At 61.0% G+C, this 23,035-nt stretch overlaps 8 protein-coding genes across 8 annotated transcripts; 4 read left to right on the forward strand and 4 right to left on the reverse strand.

Annotated features, from left to right (window-relative positions):
- Positions 1 to 423: 423 nt before the first annotated feature.
- BKCO1_4000084 (lactonohydrolase) lies at positions 424 to 1,762 on the reverse strand (the record flags this gene model as incomplete). The annotated part of the gene is made up of 2 exons (XM_020275498.1): positions 424 to 962; positions 1,018 to 1,762. 2 exons carry the CDS (start codon positions 1,760 to 1,762, stop codon positions 424 to 426), a joined length of 1,284 nt encoding a protein of 427 aa, XP_020128450.1.
- A 198-nt stretch (positions 1,763 to 1,960) lies between these two features.
- On the forward strand, positions 1,961 to 3,503 carry BKCO1_4000085 (uncharacterized protein; the record flags this gene model as incomplete). The annotated part of the gene is made up of 2 exons (XM_020275499.1): positions 1,961 to 2,203; positions 2,289 to 3,503. The coding sequence occupies 2 exons, from the start codon at positions 1,961 to 1,963 to the stop codon at positions 3,501 to 3,503; spliced, it is 1,458 nt and encodes a 485-aa protein (XP_020128449.1).
- Positions 3,504 to 4,078: 575 nt separating this feature from the next.
- BKCO1_4000086 (mfs multidrug transporter) lies at positions 4,079 to 5,728 on the reverse strand (the record flags this gene model as incomplete). The annotated part of the gene is made up of 3 exons (XM_020275500.1): positions 4,079 to 4,734; positions 4,809 to 5,343; positions 5,408 to 5,728. 3 exons carry the CDS (start codon positions 5,726 to 5,728, stop codon positions 4,079 to 4,081), a joined length of 1,512 nt encoding a protein of 503 aa, XP_020128448.1.
- Positions 5,729 to 7,228: 1,500 nt separating this feature from the next.
- Positions 7,229 to 13,517, reverse strand: BKCO1_4000087 (fatty acid synthase subunit alpha; the record flags this gene model as incomplete). Its single annotated transcript, XM_020275501.1, has 4 exons — positions 7,229 to 7,630; positions 8,074 to 12,800; positions 12,879 to 13,315; positions 13,447 to 13,517. 4 exons carry the CDS (start codon positions 13,515 to 13,517, stop codon positions 7,229 to 7,231), a joined length of 5,637 nt encoding a protein of 1,878 aa, XP_020128447.1.
- Positions 13,518 to 13,882: 365 nt separating this feature from the next.
- Positions 13,883 to 15,492, forward strand: BKCO1_4000088 (citrate synthase; the record flags this gene model as incomplete). The annotated part of the gene is made up of 5 exons (XM_020275502.1): positions 13,883 to 14,163; positions 14,216 to 14,416; positions 14,478 to 15,233; positions 15,290 to 15,372; positions 15,422 to 15,492. 5 exons carry the CDS (start codon positions 13,883 to 13,885, stop codon positions 15,490 to 15,492), a joined length of 1,392 nt encoding a protein of 463 aa, XP_020128446.1.
- Positions 15,493 to 15,586: 94 nt separating this feature from the next.
- BKCO1_4000089 (uncharacterized protein) lies at positions 15,587 to 16,687 on the reverse strand (the record flags this gene model as incomplete). The annotated part of the gene is made up of 1 exon (XM_020275503.1): positions 15,587 to 16,687. The coding sequence occupies one exon, from the start codon at positions 16,685 to 16,687 to the stop codon at positions 15,587 to 15,589; it is 1,101 nt and encodes a 366-aa protein (XP_020128445.1).
- A 739-nt stretch (positions 16,688 to 17,426) lies between these two features.
- Positions 17,427 to 18,374, forward strand: BKCO1_4000090 (uncharacterized protein; the record flags this gene model as incomplete). Its single annotated transcript, XM_020275505.1, has 2 exons — positions 17,427 to 18,098; positions 18,156 to 18,374. 2 exons carry the CDS (start codon positions 17,427 to 17,429, stop codon positions 18,372 to 18,374), a joined length of 891 nt encoding a protein of 296 aa, XP_020128499.1.
- Positions 18,375 to 20,162: 1,788 nt separating this feature from the next.
- On the forward strand, positions 20,163 to 21,958 carry BKCO1_4000091 (cytochrome p450; the record flags this gene model as incomplete). Its single annotated transcript, XM_020275506.1, has 5 exons — positions 20,163 to 20,387; positions 20,449 to 20,565; positions 20,621 to 20,720; positions 20,784 to 21,482; positions 21,537 to 21,958. 5 exons carry the CDS (start codon positions 20,163 to 20,165, stop codon positions 21,956 to 21,958), a joined length of 1,563 nt encoding a protein of 520 aa, XP_020128500.1.
- Between the last annotated feature and the right edge of the window lie 1,077 nt (positions 21,959 to 23,035).

Here is a 23,035-nt window from a genome sequence, read left to right on the forward strand (position 1 = left end):
GGAACCGAAGAGCGGGAGGGAGTTGGCCATGGCGAGAAGGTCGTGGAAGCTCACTGGCGGCCCAGGCGGAGCTCGTTCCGGCCATTGCTGCTTCTTTGAAGCCGGAGGATGAAGCCAGCGTTTCACGTGAGGGCTTTAACGGCTAATGACGTGGTTCAAACTATGGACCATGATTAGTATGGGGTATTTTTCCGCCCTGAAGTCATTTTGCTTGACTAGTGCCTCATAATAAAGCGAAGATGACTTTACATGCAACGGGCCACATAGCGATATCCGGGCTTATGACTGTCGGACTAGAACAAAGTGATGGCTAATGGCCTTGTATTGCTTGACGGTTTGATGTTGTGTGCTTATACATGATAAAAGCTTGAAGCGTATTGAAGGAATCAATCTACTTATGATAACAGCCTGTTCCATAGACAGCTACCAGAGCACCGGGCCCCTCAGGCCCAGCCTGATCCTCGCCGCGCCCCCCTTCCCCACTGCCCACAGCTCATCGGCGTCGCGGCCCACCCAGGCCATGTTGATGACGGTAAAGTTGGTCTGCACCATGACGACAGGAGCGCCGTCGGCATCCAAGACCATGACGCCCTTGGCGGCGTTGGTAAGCACGTAGCCGTCCCGCGACGCCTTGATGCCGTCGGGGAACAGCTCGACAGCCTGGTGGAAGGGGCGGCGACCGGACAGGCGGGCGCCGTCAACGTCAAAGGCGTAGATTGCGCGCCTCCCGGTCGTGTTGTAGCCCACGGGCGGGGCCGGGTCGACTCGGGGGTCGATGACGACGCGGGCGGCGCCCGTGTCGGTGAGGTAGAGGGTGCGGCCGTCGGGTGAGAACTGGGCGCCATTGGGCTCGGTGAGGGTGTCGTCGACGAGGGTGACGAGGTTGGTGGCGGGCGAGAAGCGGTAGGTGGCGGCGGCCATCTGTGGGGCGCGCGTGTTGAGGCCCGTGGGGCGGCCGTAGTCTGCATGCTGCTTGTTAATACCAGGGCGAGAGAGGGAGGGGAGGGGGCAGCTCACCGTCGTCGGTGAACCAGATGTTGCCGTGGCGGTCGAAGTCGAAGTCGTCGGCGCCGTTGAAGTAGTAGCCGTAGTAGTTGTTCAGCAGGGTGCGCGACTCGCCCGTGGTGGCGTTCAGGGTGTAGATGCCCGGGCGATAGCTGCGGCCGTCGATGTCCTCGGCGCCGCCAACGGTGGAGAAATAGAGCAGGCCGTCGCGGTAGCGGCCGCCAGTGGCGCCGTAGATGGGCGGGCTTGCCGTCTTCTCGACCAGCCGCGGCGGATCCACGTCGAGATCGACGACCAGCTGCGGCAGGAAGCGGTGCTCGAGGCGCGAGAAGTACAGCTCGTTCGTCTCGGGCGAGTAGACAGGCGCCTCGTGCGACAGCAGCCCCTTCAGCCCGAAGACGAACTCAACTGATGGCGACGGGCCCAGCACGTGGGCGGCGCTGCTCTCATCCCAAACCACGAAGTCGGCGTCCCGGACGTGACGGAAACTAGGCTCGTGCGGTATGTGGGTCGAGCGGTACGTGTCGGCGTGGGCGAAGTTGTTGACAACGGCACGCTCGAAGTCGCCGTGGATGACAGCACCGCGGTTGCGGATGCAGACGACGGCCGGAAAGGCGTAGCCGGCGCACGAGGCTGCCAAAGCGAGGCTTGGGTCAGCGAGCGGACTCTGGTCCTGCCAGCGAGGCGCGAGGGCGGCGGCGAGGACGGCGGGCCAGCGCATGGCGAGCAGGCTGAGGGCGGCAGGCCAGGGCTGCATGGCGACGAGACGGGGCGGGAAGACTGCTGCTCATGCTGGCGACGGGCGGCGGCATCTTTGAGGCGAGGCGGGTGTCGCGGGCGTCGCGACTCGGCGGCCGAGACGCGGGTGGGTGGTGGTTAAGTGCGGCGCAGCTGGCGGTTCGGGAATGGCAGGCCACATCATTTTCGGCGCCCCTCACCCACCCGACGCATCACGATGAAGCACCAGCTGGAGTCGGCGGTTGAGGGCGATGGCACGACGGAGCAGCTGGCGACGTGGATCGCAGGGCTGCGGGCGCAGGACATTCCGCCGCGGGTGCTGGAGCGGGCCAAGCACGTCATCCTCGACGGCATCGGCTGCGGGCTGGTCGGCGCCCGCGTGCCCTGGTCGGAGCAGTTCCTGCACGCCGTCAGCGCCTACGAGCCGGCCGGCGGCTGCAGCGTCATCGGCAGCGACACGGTACGTCCATCCTAATCCCTACCCCCATCTTAATTCTAACCCCAATTCAACCTTAATCTAACCCTAATATGTACTACCTCTGCAGCGCTTCGGCCCGCTCGCCGCCGCGGTGCTCAACGCTGCCTTCATCCAGGCCACCGAGCTGGACGACTACCACAGCGACGCGCCGCTGCACTCGGCCAGCATCGTGCTGCCCGCCCTCCTCGCCGGCGCCCAGACGCAGCCGCCCGGGGCCGTGACCGGACTCGACCTGCTGGTGGCCGCCGTCGCCGGCTTCGAGACGGGGCCGCGCGCCGGGCTCGCCCTCTACGGCTCCGACCTGCTGACCCGCGGCTGGCACTCTGGTCCCGTCTTCGGCTGCCCGGCGGCGGCGGCTGCGGGCGCGCGCCTGTTCGGGCTCGGCGTGCGCGAGACGGAGAGCGCGCTGGGCATCGGCTGCACGCAGGCGGGCGGGCTGATGAGCGTGCAGTACGAGGGCATGATCAAGCGGGTGCAGCACGGCTTCGCCGCCCGCAACGGCCTGTTCGGCGCGCTGCTGGCCCGCGGCGGCTACGAGGGCATGCGCAAGGTCTTCGAGCGCCCCTACGGCGGCTTCCTGGCCATGTTCAGCGCCGGCAACGGCCGCGATCCCGCCTGGCGCGTGCACGAGGTGGTCAAGGGCCTGGGCGAGACGTGGCACACGGAGCTCATCCGCATCAAGCTGCACGCCTGCGTCGGCGGCAGCCACGGCCAGATCGAGGTGCTCGAGCGCATGCAGCACGCCCACCCGGACCGCTTCGCCCGCGACCAGCTCGGCCGCATCCAGAAGATCGACGTGCTGCTCAGCGAGGCCATCTACGCCCACGACGGCTGGGTGCCCGAGACCCGCCCGCTCACCGAGACGGGCGCCCAGATGAACGCCGCCTACATTGGCGCCCTGCAGCTGGTCGACCGCCAGGTGCTGCTCGAGCAGTTCACCCCCGCCAAGCTCGACGACGACCTGGTCTGGGAGCTCGCCCTCAAGACCGAGTGCTTCCACAGCGACGAGTTCGACCAGCCCAGCCGCCTCGCCGGCTGCCGCATCCGCATCCGCTTCGACGACGGCTTCGTCGCCGAGGACTGGACCCCCTGGCCCAAGGGCTACGACCCCCCCATCTCCAACCAGGACATCCGCGCCAAGTGGCGCAAGCTGGCCTCCACCGTCATCGACGCCCAGCGCATGCAGGACATCGAGGACCTCGTGCTCAACCTCGACAAGCTCGACGATATTTCCAAGCTCGGCGAGCTGCTGACCAAGCCCGTCGGCAAGGCCATGGGGTGACGCCAGGCAGGACGCAGGGCGAGGCGCCTGTTCCAATCTCTGGGCAAGTTGGCCGGCCTGCTGGGGCCCACCGAAGACACGTTGAACCCGCTCGTGGTGTGGTCGTGATTCCGTTTGGTGGTCATGTAGACAATGATACTCATATAGAACATTGGATTTGCCTTTGTGCGTGAGCAAGTCGAAGTGACGCCATCTGTGATTCAGTTTTACGTCACAACATCACTTCATAACTGCATGTCTATGCAACACCAAAGCGATTTACTCATATACATGATTGAATGACGTGAAATATGCATGGAGCCTGCCCTTGATGTTGACGAAAAAGCAGCCAAATGCGGGGAAATATGCTCGGCAATCGCAATACACAGTGAGCTCAACGAGAAGCACTCGACTTTGGCAAAATCTTCTTCTCACGCTTCTAGTAATGTTGATGCTAGTCATTTTTATACATGTCAAACACTCTTTACGCTTTTCCCATCCCATCGTCGTCCAAAATCATGCCCTGCAAACCCGCCTCATGTATGTACATACCAGAACGGGTTTACTCCTCATACAGTCTCAAGAGACGTACCACATCAGTTCTTGTTCTCCGCCGTCTTCGACGCCCTGCGGATCCTACGGCCAAACTTGTAGAACAGCACGGGGATGGGGATCATGGCGATGCCAACAAACGCCAGCAGGGTGCTCGCCCAGTCGACGCCGAGGCGGTGGTACATGGCGGGGCCGAACAGCGGAAAGCCGGCGCCGAAGAAGCTGCGCACGAACGTGTTGGCGCCGATGGCGCTGTTGGCGGTGCTCATGTACGTGTCGAGGATGTAGTTGAAGCACTGCACAAACACCATGTACATGCCCATGGCGAGCGGCGCGCTGCCCACCACCTGGCCCGCCCAGTGGATCGACGGGTCCGACGTCCACGCGAAGATGAACAGCCCCACCGGCAGCAGGCACCCGCCCGCGAACATGATGGGCAGCCGGTTCTCCGGCACCACCACCCCGTGCGCCCGCTGCACCTGCCGGAAGAAGACGGTGCGCGTGTACGTCACCACCACCGCCGCCCCGATGAGCACCCCCACCGACATGCCCAGGTACGCGAGCCCGCTGACCCCGAGCCCCCAGTGCCGCACCTCGCGGAACGCGATCGGGTACGACACGAAGACGAGGTAGAGAATGCCGTAGACGAAGGCCTGGTAGAGCGTGATGAGGACGAGGATGGGCTCCGTCAACAGCATTCCTAGTGGAGAGATTTTGTCAGAATCCATCCAGACGAGAGAGAGGGAGAGAGAGATCGAAAAAAGAAAAACTCACTGAACGACCGCACCAGGTAGATCTGCACCACCGCCTTGGGTCCCATGGCCTGCCCATCGTACACCGAACGGGCCAGCACATTGCCCGTCTCCTTCCTCACGCGAGCCGCCTTGCGCCGCAGCAGCGTCGGCGCGTGCGTCTCGGGCAGCGCCGTGACGCACAGCACGGCCACGGCGCCGCCCAGCATCATGCTGATCCAGTGCGTCCAGCGCCAACCAAGATAGCTGGCGGCGACGAAGTTGCCCATGACGGGCGCGAGGATGGGGCTGCCGAAGATGGTGCCGATGCAGCCGGCCATGGCCACGCCCCGCTGCACCGGGTCCCAGATGTCGACCAGCCCGCCGCCGAAGATGGTCAGCGGCGCCGCCCCGAACGCCCCCGCCAGGAACCGGCCCACCAGCGCCGTCGCCATGTTTTGCGCCAGCGCCACCGGCAGGCAGAAGAGCGTGAAGAACAGCATCCCCACGCACGTCGGCCACTTGCGGCCCACCCGCTCCGACACGGGGCCCCAGAACGGAGGCCCGAACGTGTAGCCCTGCGGATTGGTTGTCAGCCTTCTCGGTGCGGCTGGGGGGGACCGCGGCGAAGTCGTCACTCACCAGCAGGAAGAGGCTGATGCCGAGGTTCGTCACCGTGGCGCCGCTGTGGAACTCCTCTCTGAGCAGGGCGGAGCCGCTGCTCCAAATGCTGCTGGCGATGCATGTCGCGAGGTTGCCCGCCACCCAGATGAACGTGATGAAGAACTTGCGCCGCAGAGAGAAGTTTTGGGGGTTGTGAGGGTCGTTCGGTCCATCCCACGTCACGAGATTGGGGTCTGGGGTGGCCTCGCCGGCCTCCGGTATGGATCTCGAGTCGAGAGAGGCCTCGACGTCCTTGGCGGCATCGGCGTCGGCAAACGTGGGGGTTGTTGGTTCGGTCATGGCGAGGACGTGTCGATGAAACTGAAGCCAGGAGTGCACGAGAACTTCAGGCGGACGAAGTCTTCCACCGCGGTTGTTTTGAGATTGCCATGTAGTCCCGTGGAAGACGGCGGGTCCGTACGCTCTGCTGAGAAATCAAGCCTCAGGCCGAACACGCACCGGCGAGCGGTAAAGGAAGCTTGACGTGCGGCGCGGAAGCCGAGCGTCGAAACATATCCAATAGGACTGCATACAGCTCAGCGATTTCGCTTATCAATCGTTCGTTGGCGCTTCGAGTTCCCACAATGCATATCTCTCCCCGGGGTTCGGCGCCCGATTCCCGACCAGGGTGGGTGTCGACCTTGTATGAGCCGAACAGGATTGAGGAACCATAAGGTATGTACAACGCTTCATGGCATCTTGACCGAATCTTGCTGAAGCAGGAGTTGAGGGCGAATCCTGCTTCACACGCTATGATGCCCTGCATCACGCTCATCAGGCATCTGTCCCGACACAGAACGTGATCCAGCGCCATGTCTTCCACCAGACCTTGTTAGAGAACGTCGAAGCACGCGCAACACGGCTGGATGATAGGGCTCACTCTTTACGGTCTGTTACGTTGTGTCAAAGTTGGCTGGCAATAAAGCGTTCTCAGCGTATACGCTCCCAGACACTGTCCTCTAATCTATATCATCGGCGTAAATTCCACAAGTTGAACTCCGCGTAGGATATCTGTATTATGCCTGGCTGACATTTTGTTGGAGTGCATGTCTGCGTTGAAGGTGCTTTTACACGCGAAGGAGAGTGTAATTCCATAGTATAGGCTTCGTAGTTGCTTGTGGTGTACGGCATAGATACATTCGTTGCGTCGTTGTCCGCATCCGAGAAAATATCCCTCGTCCAGGTGAATGCAATTTACTTTTACTTGGTGGCAACGGTCACTACATGCTTCGAGTCAAGTATTTCCGGCGCGTGACCAATTCCAAGTTATTATCACAGAGCCTCGTTGATTCAATGCGGTATCCAATCGACAAGTTCCGAGACTTGGACAATGTATTCCGTTTTGCGCGCAGTCTAATCGAAGGAGGATTGATTACCTAGGTAGGTCTACTAAAGCTTCTGCGGCTCTCCAAGGCAAACGTGAGGCGCGGCAATGGAGTAGCCTAATCATCAGCTGCGCCGGGCGAGAGCCCCGAGATTACGTTCACATCTCACCTGCTCGGCGGCCGAATGCCGACGTGTATCTTGGGAACAACCAACAACATGCCCCTGACTAATTGCTGTTCGAGACGAGTAAGAAGTCACGTTGGAATCATATTCTCCTCTTTTTGAGCACTGAGAAAATGGTGACTCAATGCAAGTCCGGCCAGAGTTCCACCGTCCAAAGACCTGTGGATTCTCCAACTACCCTTGCGCATGCGTGGATTCTTCAACTACACTTGGGCATAAACACAACATAGGTCATCATTTCACATTTCCAGGTACTCGCACGCGCTTTCTATCCAGAGTTCTTGCTGCTGCTTAAACGTAGAATTTAATGATTCTCTTCCATACGACAAAGACTGGGTATCCGAAAACCGTATGGGTCTTCGTCCAGGCGAGCTTGCCCTGGTCATGCAATTTGTCGAACGTGTCGTCGACGACCGCACGATCTCTGGCCGAGAGTGGATAGACTTTAGTCGCGAGCTTGGTTTCCTTTTCCCATCCTGGCTTCAACGGGATGTTCATCTCTTGCTCTGGGGGAACCTTGGCAAAAGAAGGGCTGGCCTTCCACATCTCGGGATAGCGGAGCACGACCTCTGCAAGGCGTTTCCTGACTTCTGGCGGACCGTAAATGGTAACGCCATTGGAAATGCGTTCCTCCAGCAACGGATCGATCTTGTCGGAGTCCACCCCAGCCATCCCGTGCAGGTTCGGGTCAAGCTGGTCATAACGTACCAAAGAGAGAAAGAGAGAGAGAGAGGGGGGGGTGGGGGGGAGACGGGGGGAGAGGGAGAGGGAAAATCTGAATCTGCACAGATAGCTTATGGATCAGTCCGCGTATTGGTCATGTTCTACAGCGGTGCAACAGGTCGGAATATATCTCAAACAGACTCAATTGATACATACACATCAACACAAAAGAAAAAAAACTATATACAAGAAAAAAGCCCACTCCTGCCCAAGCCAAACTCATCCTCCGGCTCCCTCGACGCCATGGCAACGGCCATGGCAACCGAGTCGGCATGCGAAATGCTCAGCTGGACGGCCCTGATGCGCTGGCGATCCGCAACGACCCTGGCCTCGCCATGCAGCTGCGCCCGTCGACCGAAAAATTAGCGTTTCCGAAAATAAAAGGGGGGACGGGTGAACAAAGTCAGACATACCTTGACGGCGGGCACCCCGCCACCGCCGCTCACAATCTCAATGTCGCGCATGGGGGCGGCGGCGCCCCTGGACGGCACGTTCAAGCTCTTGAAGACGGCCTCCTTGGCGGCCCAGCGGCCGGCCAGCGAGGCGTGCGGGTCGGGCGCGGCCTTGCAGTACTCGAGCTCGGCGTCGGTGAAGTTGCGGGCGAGGAAGCCAGCGTTTTCGGCATTGACGTTGGCCACGTTCTCGACGTCGACGCCGACAGTGGTGTGGGTGTGGGGGCCGGCGGGCAGCATGTCGAGCTGGCCCAGCATGCGGCGCGAGGCGGCGTCGACTTCGTGGCCGCTGTCGTAGCCGCTGTCGAGCTGGACCGGGCTCGCGGTCGACGCCGTGTCCGAGTCGGTGTCGCTGCCAGTAGCGGCGACGACGGCAGGGTGGAGGTTGGCGGGGTCGAAGACGAGGGTGCCGTCGGGGCCGCTGGGGTGCACGCGGGCGTTGGGGTCGAGCAGGACGGCGAGCTCGTCCTCGGGCGTCCACGGCGCCGCCGCCTTGGCCCGGAACAGGTCGTTCTCGATCAGGCCGTCGACGAGGCGGGCGTTGGCGACGGCGCAGCGGCGCAGGGCGCGGGCGCGGTAGGAGGCGTAGGTTTTGGCGCTGCACGCGGCGAAGACGTACTGCGGCGCCACACCCAGCACGATGCCGCCCTTCTGGCCGAAGCCGAAGCTCGTCAGCATGAAGGCCTTGATGCCGTCGGCGACGCGGATGCTGCGCGAGGGGTAGGCGAGGTGGGCGAACTGGCGCAGCACGGCGTCGACGTTGTCGGCGTTGCGGTTGCCGGGCACGACGCCCGTGGCCACGGCCTGCAGGCAGCCGTTGAGCATCACCGCCCCGGCCGCGCCCTGCGGGTGGCCCGTCACGCTCTTCTGGCACACGACGAGCAGCGGGTTGCCCGGGCGCCGGCCCAGGTGCGCCATCTGCGCGTCGATGACGCTGCTCTCGTTCTTGTCGTTGGCCGCCGTCGACGTGCCGTGGAATGAGGCCACGGCGATGTCGTCGATCGTGAGCCCCCACGCCGCCAGTGCTGCCCGCAGCGGCGACAGCCCAGGCTCCATGGCCCGCAGCCCCGCCGCATCCATCCACAGCCGCTGCGCCGCCCGCGTCTTGGCCGCCGCCGCCGCCTCGACCGCCCGCGTCTTGGACTTGGACCTGGCTCCCGCGAGCTGTGCCTTCCGCCAGCGCCTGACCTGCGCCACGTCCGCCCGCAGCTGCCGCCGCCGGCTCTCGAGGTCGAGCAGCGGGCTGCTGTCGACCACGGAAGAATCCTCGCGCGCCGCCGTCAGCACGCCCTTGCCGGGGGCGGGCACGCTCCGCCCGATCTTGTCGGCCGCCATCTGCGTGTGGGCGACGATGGCGTGGATGGGCAGCCCCATGCGCAGCGCCATGTCGGCCGTGGTGAGCACCTGGATACCGCAGCCCGCCGAGTAGACGAAGCCCGCCCTGCTCGACGCCGTGGGACGAGACGTCTCGCGCGGCAGCCTGCCCCTGGCCTCTTCGGCTACCGCGTCTGCAGTCGCGCGCATGCTGCCAAACTCGAAGGAAAACTCCTCGCCAAAGTCGTCCGAGGCGCCGACGATGGCCATCTTGGCGGTGCCGGCGCGCAGGGCCTCGCACGCGATGTCCAGGCTCTCGACGGATGTGGCGCAGGCGCCGGCGGGGGTGCGGATGGGGCCGGCCGACGACAGCAGCAGCATGTTGGCCCAGGCGTCCAGTGCGTTGTGGAAGGCGTCGGGCAGCATGTCGTTCTTCTCGGCGCGGTCGAGGTAGCGCTCGCGGAAGACGCCACGCAGGGCGGCCAGGTTGCCGCAGCCCGAGCCCACGCAGTTGGCCAGCTCTGACACGTGCATGTGCTGCCACAGCTCGTAGGGGTCGACGATGCCGGCCGATAGCAGCGCCTCGTTGACGCAGCACAGCGCGTACAGCGCCACCGGGTCCGTCCGTGCCGCGATGTCGTCCGGGATGCCGTAGCGGCGTGCGTCCCAGCCCGACGGCAGCTGTCCGGCCGTCTGCGCGCCAGACGAGATGGCCTTGGGGACGAGGAAGCGCGCGCCCGGCCGCACGTGCACGATCCATTCGTCGGCGTCGGGCGAGACGCGGTGGACGTCGACCTTGTCGCCGTGCTTGAGCAGGAAGGCCTCGGCGTTCTCCTTGGACGTCTCGAACGGCGGCAGCGGCTCCTCGACGACCACCTCCTGCAGCAGTTCCTTGCGGGTGGGGTCGTAGCCGTCGAGCTCGGCGGGCTCGACGGTGCGGATGCCGGCGTGGGCGTTAATGTGGCCGCCGTACCGCGCCTCGAAGTCGGCGTCGTGGACGGGCTCGTTCGTTTTGGCGTCGACCCAGCCGACGTACGGCTTCCCCTTCAGTTCGCCGTCGAAGAAGCGGACCAGCCCCATGATCCAGGCCATCTCGACGTAGCCTGCCCACGACAGCTTCCCTTGCTCTTCCACTTCCCACCGCGTGCGGGCGCTGCCCCAGGGGCCGAGCTCCGAGAAGCCCACGACGACGACGGTGTGGCTGAGGTCGACGGCATCGGCGAGGTTGGGCAGGCCGGCCACCAGGTCGGCGTGGGAGGGATGGAGGGGTGGGTGGTTGAAGCGGATGGTTGCGCGGGGCGTCGGCGGAGCGGGCAGCGGTTTCTCCGGGTTCCTGCCGAGCGCCTTGTCGTGCAGCTCGCGCTCCACACCAAGAGCGTTGGCGATGGCGCTCTCTTGCGCCTGCTTCGCCCTGGCAGCCGCGAGGACGCCCTTCAACCCCGGCACGGCGCCCAGGCCGCCACCGAGATCGGCCCACACCGGCTCCTGCTCGCACAGCTCGACCACGGACGGGGCCATCAGGGCGAGGATGTTGAAGGCCATCTCCTGCTGCGAGAAGGTGACGCAGCCCTGGCGCTCGACGGCCTCGGCGACGACATTGTTGGCGCTCATCAAGCCGGTGCCGCGGGTCCAGCCGATGACGGCACCGCACACGGAGAGGTAGGCCGCCCAGTTCTCGCTCTCGACGCGGTGCAGCAGCGTCTCGAGCCCAGCCTTGGATGCCGAGTACAGGCCGTCGCCGCCAAAGGCGCCGTGGTTGGGCGACAGCGGCAGCACGACCTGGGTAGGCTGCGTGTCGAACCCGCGCTGCTCCTTCTCGCGTTTGATGTAGCCAAGCAGACGCACCACGTTGACCAGCATGATGCGCAGCGCGAGCTCGGAGCGTGCGTCGATGGCGTCCACCTCACGCCCGGGCTCAGGCACCGCAGCGAAGGGCAGCACGAAGTCGACGTCGCCGTACGTGGCGTAGACGTGGCGCACCAGGGCCTCGCAGTCCTGCACGCTGCCCTGGTTGAACGGCAGCACCACCAGCTCGGCACCCGCAGCGCCGTGCTCGCGATACAGGCCGTTGTAGAAAGCAGCGACAGCAGCCAGCGTGCGGCTGGTCGTCACGATAACGCGCGCCCCGCCCGCCAGCAGCCCGCGCACCACCTCGGCCGCGATGGACCCCGCCCCCGCCCCCGTCACCAGCGCCGTCTTGCCGGCGAAGCAAAGGCCCGCCCCGCTGCCCGCCTCCAGGGCGCCAAGCAACCGCGCGGTGGCCTCGTCGTTGTCCGTCCACGCCCCAGACGACGCGTCTTTCGTGCGCAGCCGCAACCGCTCTCCCTTCGGCAACAGCTGCAGGAACTCGACATAGCTGCCTACCGCCCGGCCGTCAGGCAGCAGCCGTGGCACTTCCTCGTACCTGCCTGCCGCCGCCGTCCTTGGGCCAGTGGGTGCGCCATGCAGGTACCGGAACACAGGCCGCAGCGTGCGGGTACCGGGGGCACGGCGCAACAGCGTCTCCGCCAGCGCCACCGACGGCTCATCCGGAGCCACATCATCGACCTGCGATGCGAAACGCGCCGCCACGGCCGCACACGACGCGTCCCAGCGGTTCAGCAGGTGCTGCAGCGCCGCCTCGTCGGGCAGCGGCCGCTTGCCCAGCAGCAGCGCCAGCAGGTCCTCGCGCGCCCAGTTCCACGCGCTGTCGTAGAGACGCGCCTTGGCCGCGTCAAACGTCGGCTGCGTGCCCGCGAGGAAGCTGTCGTCGCCGTCGTGCCCGAACTCGTCGCTCCACCGCTGCAGCTGCCCCGCCAGCTCGTCCTGCGCTGCCTGCAGCTCGCGCAGCTGTCGTGAGGGCACCCCGCCGCCGCCTTCCAGGTCCAGTTGTTTGGCGAGCAGCTCGTGCTGCTTGCGCAGGAACCGCTCCTGCTTCTCCGTCAGCGCCTTCAGCGCCGCCGGGTCGATGCTGGCGGCCGCCTGCTGCTGCTGCTCGCCGCCCGCACCACCGCCAGGTGCCAGCGTGATGCCTGCTGCCGCTGCGTACCGCTTGGCCACGCCGTCGAGGAACTCTGCGCCCGCGTCGGCCGACGCCAGGCGCTGCGGCGGCTCGAGCGTGACGGCGAAGCAGATGACGCTGCGCTGCCGGCCCGCGGGCAGCCCCCACGCCTGCTCGAGCCGCTGCTTCATGGCCGGGATGTTGAGCCCCGCCGGCATCTTGGCTGCCACGAGCCGCTGGATCAGCGAGAGCATCACCTTGCCCGGGTTGCCCGTGAAGGCGCCTTCGAGCGCGGCCGCGAGGGCGGGCAGAGGCAGGTCTTCGGGAGCGTCGGGGAGCGAGCCGAACTCGGCGCTGAAGTCGCCGACGAGCTCGTTCTGGAGCGTCGATTTGCCTGCAGGGCGGAGGTTTTAGCTGGGGGAGTGCTTGACGGGTGAGAGAGGGGCGCGACTGGGCTGGGCTGGGCACGTACCTGCGCAGAGGTCTCGTATGGACTTGTCGGTGGGGATCTGGTCGAACGGCTTCTTGAGCTTCTGGGCGATGATGGAGGTGATGATGTCCAGAGGGCTCAGAGACTCGTCTTCTACTGCCGCTGGCGCTGCCACTGGCGCTGCCGCTGGCGCTGCCACTGATGCGCTCTGTGGCTGGGACGGTGCTTGAGGCTGCTGGACTGCTGCGGGCGCCTGCTGTGGCTCCTGCGGCGCCACTTCCCCTTCGTACTCGTAGTATATCTTGTCTGCGTCATCGCTTATCGACAGGAAGGTCCTTTGTGTCGAGCTCAGCATGTCTTTCTGCGACAGCTCCTTCTTCCAAGTCCGCTCGGTCATGGTCGCCAGAACCTTTCCAGGCCCGATCTCGACCACCCGCTCGGCATCTCCGAGCTTTAGGATTTCGTCCTGGGTCTCGATCCTGCAAGTCGTCAACTCCCCATTCTTTCCGGGGTCAAGAGCTCACATACCATCTCACTGGATGCGCGAATTGATGGCTGCGTCATCACTGTCAGCAAGCACTCGTTTGGATAGGTTCGTCGGGTCACCTACGCCAGGAGCTCCACCAAGAGGGTCTTTGCTCTTTCTGCCTCGGGCATTGGCGTTGTTGATGAGGCCGTCATGTTGGGTATGCCACTGCAAGTAAAGTAGCAGCTGAAATCCGAGCCAAGGGTTCCACGCGGTTTAAGTACGACGAAGGCCAGGCTCGAGAAGGTTTATCGGTAGTGCACGTCACGAATCGATGGTCGTTCGCCTGAGCTGCCGCGTTGGGCCAGCTCTGTCACCTGCACGGGGCTCGGCATCCGCTCCCCGGGCCACGTTTCGCAGGACGGCACTGCGCCACCGAAGGGTGGGCGCGGATAAGAGGATCGCCTGGATCCGTATCTTGGAGTACCCGAGGTATAAACGGCTTTTTATTCACAGCTCAGCCGGGTGCAGTTGGCCATATCGGCGATTGACCTTTGTCTGACAGTCACTTCACGCAACCATGATTCAACAACATCCCACCACCTCTTTGAACGGACTTGCGAGCGGGCTCGTCCCCTTGAAAGCCGCCGACGGCAGCAACTCGCTCACCGTTGTCGACAACAGAACCGGTCAGACCTACACAGTCCCCATCTGGCACAACTCGGTCAATGCGGCCGAGTTCAAGCAGATCAAGACGCCCGAGGATCCCGACAACCTCGCCGACCAGAACAACCAGGGGTTACGCATCTTCGACCCTGGATATGGCAACACCACCGTGGCCGAGAGCACCATCACTTTCATGTACGTTTGCGGTTAGCGCCGGAGCTGAGTTACGACGCTGACCTGGCATCAGTGACGGCCTGAAGGGTATGATTCAGTACCGCGGCTACGACATCAAGGACATTGTCAAAAGCGATAAGCGAGTTATCGACGTGTGCCACCTCCTGTGGCGGGGTGCCTGGCCCACCAAGGAACAGGCGCAAAAGTTCCAGCAGGAGCTGAACAACGTGCCCGTCATCAACGACACCGTGCTCGGTGCCATCCGGGCAATTCCGTACGGTCCTACCAAAAGCTCCAACAGTGTGAATCAAACTGACTGTCCGCCCCCCTCACAGCAAAGATGGCTCGCCCGTCGGCATGATCATCAGCGGCCTGATGGCGCTGCAGTCGCAAGACATGGACCTCGTGCCCGCCCATGCCGCCGCCACCATCTACCACAACGACCCGGCCCTCGTCGACACGCAGCTCGTGCGCATCTTCTCCAGCCTCGTCCAGATCACCGCGGCGGCGTACTGCCACGCCACGAGCCGCGCCTTCACACCGCCCCGCGCCGACTTCTCGACCATCGAGAACTTCTTCCTCATGACGGGCCACATCGAGGCGCACACGGGCCTGCCCAACCCGCGCTACGTGCGCTACTTCGAGACGCTCTGGACCCTGCTGGCAGACCACGAGATGACGTGCTCGACGGCGGCCATGCTGCAAACCGCCTCGGCCATGCCCGACGCCATCTCGGCCCTGGTGTCGGCCATCTCGGCCTTCTACGGCCCGCTGCACGGCGGCGCCATCGAGGTCGCCTACCGCCACATCCGCGAGCTGGGCGGCGTCGAGAACATCCCGGCCAAGATGGCCCGCGTGCACGCGCGCGAGGAGCGCCTGTACGGCTACGGCCACCGCGTCTACCGCGTGCCCGACCCGCGCTACAAGCCCATCCAGGACATCCTGTTCGAGCTCAAGTCCGAGGTCGACGCCGACCCGCTGCTCAAGGTCGCCCTCGAGCTCGACCGCGTCGCCCGCCACGACGACTACTTCATCAAGCGCAAGCTCAACCCCAACGCCGACCTCTACGCCACTCTGGCGTACAATGCCATGTGAGTGCTTCTCTTCTTTTCTGTTTCGTCTCTCTTGCTGACCCGTTTTCTGCCAGGGGCTTCGCTCCGGACTGGATTCTGCCCATCACCATCATCGCCAGAAGTCAGGGCCTTCTTGCCCACTTCAAAGAGGCTATGCGTAAGCGTCCTGCCTCCGTGGTTGGCTTCCGTACTGACTCTCTGCGCAGTGCAACCCCAGCGTATCTGGCGTCCTGGCCAGGTGTACACTGGCCCGTTGAACAAGAAGCTTGATGAGTAAAGAGCTGCAAGCAAATGGTATTCAGTAGACATGGACGTCCTATAGATTTCAATAGAACTGTTTCGATTCATTCTATTTCTAGGTAGTATACCCCTTAGTCAACCACATCGAACGTGACTGGACCGTTCACCTGTTTGATTCGGGCAATCCCATTGCCCCTCGGCCCCGGGGCCCACCTCTTAGCCTTCTCTTGCTCCGTCCCTTTTAGCAGCTCCTCCTTCTTCCCCCACCGCCATCCAAAACCCACGGCCTGGTCCGAAAGCTTGACTGAGTATTGGTGCCCGACCACCAGGTCGTCCAGCCCGCCAGGCGGTCCCGGAGTGCTGGAGTCGCGCAGCGTGTACTCGAAGCGCCACGGCTGCCCGCCGGGCCAGAGCTCCACGAACATGTCGTCAGCGGGGAAGCCAGGCGGAGAGGCGTCGAGCCCGCAGTGAAAGCGTGCATCGAAGTCGGGCTTTTCACCCGTGTCGGCGTCGACGCAGTGCACGAGCTGGTCGATGCAGTTCAGCTGGCTGACGTCAAACCAGGTTCCCGCAATTTTGATGGTGAGTGGCGTATCGCTCCTGCTGCTGGTCCCGTCGCTGTCATCGGGGAGAGAGATGTCGACGACAAACTTGAAGGGTGGTGAGCCGGAGCGGTGGCACACGGCAGGCTCGACGCCGAAAACGGCGGACAGGGTGGGAGGGGCTGGGTCGTTGTAGACGGTGAAGCGCAAGACGTCGGGTTCTCGCCGGACTGGAAGGCGATTCTCCTCATCGTCATGGCTACACCATGCTTCGCCGCCGGATGGGGAGAAGCGCACGGCGTACGTCTTGGACGGCTCCAGAAGATCTTTCCAGATCTGGGCTGTGGTGTCAATGCCGAGGCCGACGCGGAGCTGGTAATCACCGGGCTTCTCTTTCGGCAGGATGGCTATGCTGCCGACAGGCGCCGTCTCTGGTGGAAAGGCAACGAGCTGCTGTGTGTCCTCGTCGACGAGTTGAAAGAGGCCGGCGCAGAGAGCGGCGACGAGGTCAACTCTTCGTGTTTTCGCATCGAGGGCAGTGCAGGCGAGGGTGAGGGTGCGCTCTGTGTCGAAAGTTGTCACCTTGAAGAGGTTCAGGCCTTGCATGGTAGGCCGATTCAACTGCATCATGTCATGGCCCCAGGTGTTGCCTTGGAGCAGAGTGAGTGAGAGGAGGGGATGAGACGCCATGGTAGTGGGAGGCGGAGGATCGACAGAGGCTCAGCAACTGAGCTTTCGGCCATGAAAGTGTTTTAAGTACGGTAGCTTGGCAAGGCGGCTGCTGCCTGGTGGTGAGGCTGGAGAGCGGGGTCCGGGTTGGTTAACGTCACTGTGATGAGTCTGCACAAAGAGAAGTGGCAAGTGTCAGGTGTGTGTATGGATTCTCCAACTGCGCTCCGAAGAGAGATGGGAAGGCGCCAACGCACGGACCAACAACGTCACTGCACAGCCATGTCAGACCCATCACCGACCGACTACAACCAACAAGGCATCCCGTCTGCTTTAGCTGTGAAGGCTCCTACTCCTACCTGTACAGGCAATCTGGCCGCCCCCAGGTTTTGCATCTCGGTAACTCGGCTCCGTCCCCGCATCACATCAGCTTCAGCTGTCTCCACAAATCCGCTCAGCTGTTCCTCGGACTGCCGTTTTACTGAGACCCCGAAAAATCGTTGTATGGAAAGACTGTTGCATCAATCGGGCCCATCTCCGTGTACCTCCCACAACGATGCATCTACACGGTGGGAGCAGGCCGTGTTGCGTGCCAGTGCTGCTTGGATGGTAAGAGCATGCATCTCCTCGAATACAATATTTATACCCTTCCATGCGGCCCTTCATCATCATAGCCAAACCAAACAGTTCAATTTCTCACTCGGGCACTTCTCCACTCAGACACTCAACAAGCCAACTGCCATATCGATTCCTACTCACCATGTCGTTTCTCAAATCGTTCGTCTTTGGCGGACTCTTCCTCTTCCAGCTTACTGAAGCCATTCCCTTCCATTGTCCAAATGGCACCAACACCACCCATCTCCAGGCCCGCAAGCTGTTCCAATTGGCCGACGGCCATGTGTCGGACGGTATCGAAAAGCGCGCCATGTTCAACGTCGACCAGATCACGGATGAGGGAAAGCAGAAAGCCCTTACCCAGGGATTGAAGGACGCTGTCGAAATCGCCAAGGTGACGCTCGATAAAATGGACAAGGACAGGCACGCGGACAAGATCAAGGCATGGTTTGGCGAAGGTGACGGCTATTACGAACTCGTCCAGCAGGTGTTCAGGAACTTTGTCGGCGACAACGATGACCACGAGGGTGCTGATGTACTCGGCAACGTCATTGTCCACCAGGACGATTACAACAACGACCTCGGCAGCCCCTTTTGTTCCATCGTGAAGCCCGATGGCAAGAGAGGAACCGCATACTACAAGAAGAAAGACGGCAAGCCTGGCATGCACTTCTGCGATAGGTACTACGAGCGCCAGGACGCCGAAGCCTATCTCGCCGACAAGTGTTCTGGTATTCCCACCAAGCTGGATACCGATCACATCGGCCGTGCTTTCCAAGGCGCAAATGTCCTCCATGAATTCATGCACTACCCCAAGGTACGTACTTGCACCATCTCCTCCAGTCCGGGTTAAAGCTCATTTCTTCATCCGCAGGTCGGCTTGGAAGCCACAGGCAAACAGATCACGGACATTGCCTATGGCGCATGGAACTGCTACAACGCTAAGAACGACGACGCTGTCAAGGCCAGGATGGAAGAGAAAAACCTCCAGCTCATCCATAACGCCGATACCTATGTCTACTACGCCATGCACATCTACCTTGAACATGTTTGCGACCGTACCTTCGACTACCCGGATTCCACGGATAAATAGGTTCGGAATTGGGGTGAAGTGCTGGAGAGTGGTAAATCATGGCAGAATACTTTCATTGTGTAGCTCTTAGATTTTATCTTTTATATAGAGCGGCGGCTGGGCGAGACTTTTGCTTTTTTTTTCGCGGCTGTTATGGCGCATTGGCGGGAGATACATTCTTTAACAGAACCGCCTAGATATAAAGATGTAGATTCCATCTCGTTTTCGTTGTCGGACTAGTGATTGTCGACTTTATGGTTGTAGTCTAAGAGGAGGCGGCTGATAGCGTGGTTCGAACTATAAACCCTTTGCTTTGTTAGGCTGTTTGCCCTGTGTCCCTTATTCGACTGTCCTTGTTGGAGTAGTGGTGCCTCTTGATGAAGCGAAGATGACTTTAAAGAGATCCGGGCTCATAACTATCGCACTTGAAAAAAGGTACGACGCCGCACTGGTTTTCAGTGCTGGCTAAAGGCCTTATATTGTCTGACACACCCTACTCGAGTTGAGAAAAGGTTACCGCAAGGATATTACCGTCCAACCTACCACCTCACTCGAGATGGGACTTTACTATTTGAGAAATCGGAGATTACCTCTCTCGTAGCACAATTGCACAGAAAATCCAAGTCCTTTTCCGTGATTTTATGGTTAACTGTCCATGACATAAGAGGAGTGCAAAGTTAATGGCGGTGGCTTTCGTTGTCACAAGTGAGAGGCTACCAAAGCATTTTTCAATGACGTTCCCATCAGAAATTGCGAGAAGGCGCCTTCGACACGGGACAATAAAAATAGTAGTGAAGACTCACTGGCCGCCGCGTTCTTTATCCCCACGCGAGGCATCAACGGCATCGACACGTCATTCATAGCTGAGAGGCACTGGACCAATGATCATTGCCCCGTGGAGTAGTGGATTGAGATTCCAGTAAACTAGCAGGCTATCATATTACATACAAAAATCATAATCAAAGCAAACCTTACTTAGCTTTCAGACAGGGCTGGTACTGACAGAAAGTACTTCGCGTACGGTTTCATGCGCCTCGTTCGTCTGCCTATAATCATGAGAGTTCAAAAACAATTGTGGGAGGCCTTGGGTGTTGGGACGACATCCAGCAAGCTGGTGCCGGAGCTGGTTGAAGAGGGTGGTGTTACTGAAGTCCTGAAAAAGGTATTGGTAAAGGCTCGAATCTGATAGCACGTTGGACCTGTCGGCGGAGCCAATCGAGATGTCGCCGTCTACACAGGACGATAAAACACTCTCCGAGTGTCTTTCTCGGAACGGCTGGGGATGAATAGTGCCGAAGTGTGGGGTCAGGTCGATCGCCCCCACTCTTATCGCTGCTGCCTGGAGGAGCTCGTAACACAAACTTTTCCATCCATGCATGGTTCCAAGGGATAATATGCCGCACCTCTGGTATTACTTTGGATGACGTTGTACGGCAAGGCTCCAGCCGCATTCCTGCCTTGCTGCCTGCCGCATCTCTTTCGTTGAGCTGTCTCACTGTCCCGGCTTCGATTCGTGATCCTAATTTTAATCGTTCCATCCGGCGGAAGATGACAGCATGAGGCGCCTGTTGCCAAGTAACGACATGTTTCCAGCCTTGCAGAAGGTTTGGGGGCCGGCCAGTAACGAGTCGCCGTTAGCGATGATGGGGCCACACTGTGCTACGCTCCAGCCTTTTCGGGCAAACGGAGTGTTCCAATGCGTTGCCATCTGAGCCAGGGGCTCCACTTCTGGATAGATATAAGATGGTGGAGGAGCCAGCATCGAAATCGCATTCGTGAAGCCCATCCTCCCCGTCGCTCGCCCGCACAATGTCTCTCGGCCTTGTCTCCTTCGCTGGCGAGGTCAACGTGAGCGCGGTCCTTGCGGCAGTCATCGCCATCTCTCTCGTGTATCTGGTGTATTTTCTGGACGAGAAACCATACAAAGGTTTTCCCGTCATCGGCCTCGACAAGAATGGCTTTTTCAAAATGGCCAAGGCAAGAGCCGCCTGGATAGTCAACGGCTGCGAGATATTGGAGCAGGGAGCGAAACAGGTATTCTCCGCACCATTCCCCACGATAAGACCGATGACACAACTGACCAATAATAATACAGTTCTCCGGTGCTTTCCAAGTAATCACCGCTAGCGGGCCAAAGATCGTCCTCCCCAACCGTTACGCCAACGAAATCAGGAACAACCCTCACATGAGTTTCGGGAAGATCATCACCCGCGTGCGCACATGTCCGCGATCCCTGAACTGATCCGAGTCTCTGACCTCGAAAAAAGGAATTCTTCTCCTGCTACCCCGGCTTCGAGCCCTTCGACACCCTGAATCAAGACGCCATCATCCAAGACGCCATCAAGAACAAACTCACCCAATCTCTAAGTGCGCCATCACATTTCCACACCTGCCGCCGTCCACAGAATAACTGATTCCCCCCCCCTTCAGCATTGTTCACGTCCGACATCTCCACCGAGGTCACCGCCGTCCTCTCCTCCATCCTCGACGGCAACGCCGCCAAAGAAGACGACGCCGGCTGGGCCGAGACCCCCCTCCGCGCCCTCGTCGCCCGCGTCATCGCCCAAGTCACCTCCCGCGTCTTCCTCGGCCCGCACCTCTCGCAGGACCCCGAATGGCTCTCCCTCTGCACAAACTACGCCGTCACCGCCTTCGCCGCCCAGCAGGCCCTGCTCTCCTGGTCGCCCATCCTGCGGCCCCTCGTGCACCGCTTCCTGGCCCCGTGTCGCCAGCTCCGGGCGCTGACGGCGGTGGGGAGGAGGGTCATCGGGCCGCACCTCGCCGGCGCGTCGAAGGGAGAGGGCGCCGAGACGGCGGCGGCGGCGGCGGCGGCGGCTGCGAAGGGGGATATGATTGCGTGGATGGAGGAGCTGGCGCGGGAGAGGAGGAGAGAGTTCAATTTCGCCGACGCGCAGATCATGTTGGCGATTGCGGCGATTCATACCACGTCCGAGGCGTACGTGTGGGTGGTGGCGGATCTGATCGAGCATCCAGAGTACGCGGGCGCGTTGCGGGAGGAGGTTGCGAGCGTGCTGGGGGATGGCGGGTGGCGGAAGGACTCGTTGGCGAGGATGAAGCTGCTGGATAGCTTCATCAAGGAGTCGCATCGGAGGCATATGGTTGATGCTCGTGAGTGTTTCTTTTATCCTCAAGTGTGGGTTTGGACTGATCCTGTGAATGAAGTGGTCATGGACCGATACGTCGAAAAGACGGTCACGTTGTCGGACGGTCTCACGATTCCTGCTGGCTCGGCGCTAATGGTGCATGCGACCAATAACCTGGATGAAAAGTTCTGGCCGAATGCGAAAGGGTTTGATGGATACCGCTTCTTGAGGTTGCGCGAGCGGGCTGGCGAGGAGAACAGGCATCAGCTTGTCACCACCAGCGCCGAGCACCTGGGGTTTGGCTTGGGCCTGCATGCTTGCCCGGGACGCTTCTTTGCGGCCAACACGATGAAGCTCTTGCTGGCGCAGTTCGTCATGAAGTACGATTGGAAATTTGTGGATGAAAAACCGCAGCTCCGGGCTGCGTTCGGATCCAGCGTGTACGTCAATCCAATGCTGAAGGTGGCTGCGAGGAGGAGGAAGGAAGAAGTGAGAATCTAAGAGCGCGGATATGGCAAGGTGGTCAATATTCGAAGCGTGTGTGACGTCAGAAGGCCTCTCAACGGCCAGGTCTAGGCCAAGGGCCGCCTCAATCAGCAGCTAAGGGATCTCGAACATGCACCTTTTGTTATTTACGATCAGGGATACCACCGCACCGTAGGCTGACGGTCGCGCATCATTTCACGGTGCAATCATTAGGGAAGGAGAGAAGGTCGCACCCTCTTTCGGAAGGCCGAGCTGATCTCACAGCAGTGCCATCTGCAACACACAGCCTCCACGTGTGCATCAATGGTGAGATTTGCTTTTGTCGTCAGGCCGAAATGCCCTAGTCTGAGTCCTTTTCTCAGCATATATACCTTCGTCCACAACTACACCAACAGGCCACTTCTCTGCACCCATTTTCCTCTCATCCTCATCTCTTCTCACCGTGTCGACAAGTGATCTCTCTGTCTCGAAAACAAGAACCGAAGAATATCTGAAGATGCAGGCCAGTTATGCGCTCAGTTCGCTGCACGCCGCCATGCTGATGCACGAAACAGGCAGTCCCAACAACGCGCTGCAGCAACCTTTCCGTCCGCTGCCAGATGGCCCCAGTGCCCCCCTCGACCTTCGCATTAGTGGGACTTCTATGGACAACAGTACCCACTACCAGACAGTCCACCTCAACCGCAACCGAACGAGTTGAACTTACATCGAATACAAGTTTTCGCCGTCTTCGGGTCCAACAGTGGCTGTAAAATGGTGTTACAAGTCCACGTCCCGTCCCGCAACCCCGCAACCCTGCGACCCCGCCAACACATTGGATGAGGCTCGACCCTCATAGACCAGCTTCTAGCCTTGGCAGTGTTTGAATAACAAATCTGGATTTCATAACAGCCACGGCAGCGGCAGGATGCGGATGCATTGCACACACGGGGGACAGCGGAAAGGCTTCACATTCGTGTGCGTGGTAGCCAGAGCAGCGACGTGCACCAAAACCAATGGGCGGTTAGATTTCCAATCTATCAGATTCCATGGATAAAGGTTCTGTGGGGCGGCGTGGGAAGTCAGCTCATGCAGCATTAGTCTCACGCTTCT

This window comes from Diplodia corticola (genome assembly GCF_001883845.1).
Source record: "Diplodia corticola strain CBS 112549 chromosome Unknown scaffold40, whole genome shotgun sequence".
In the NCBI taxonomy this organism is placed as follows: Eukaryota; Fungi; Ascomycota; class Dothideomycetes; order Botryosphaeriales; family Botryosphaeriaceae; genus Diplodia; species Diplodia corticola.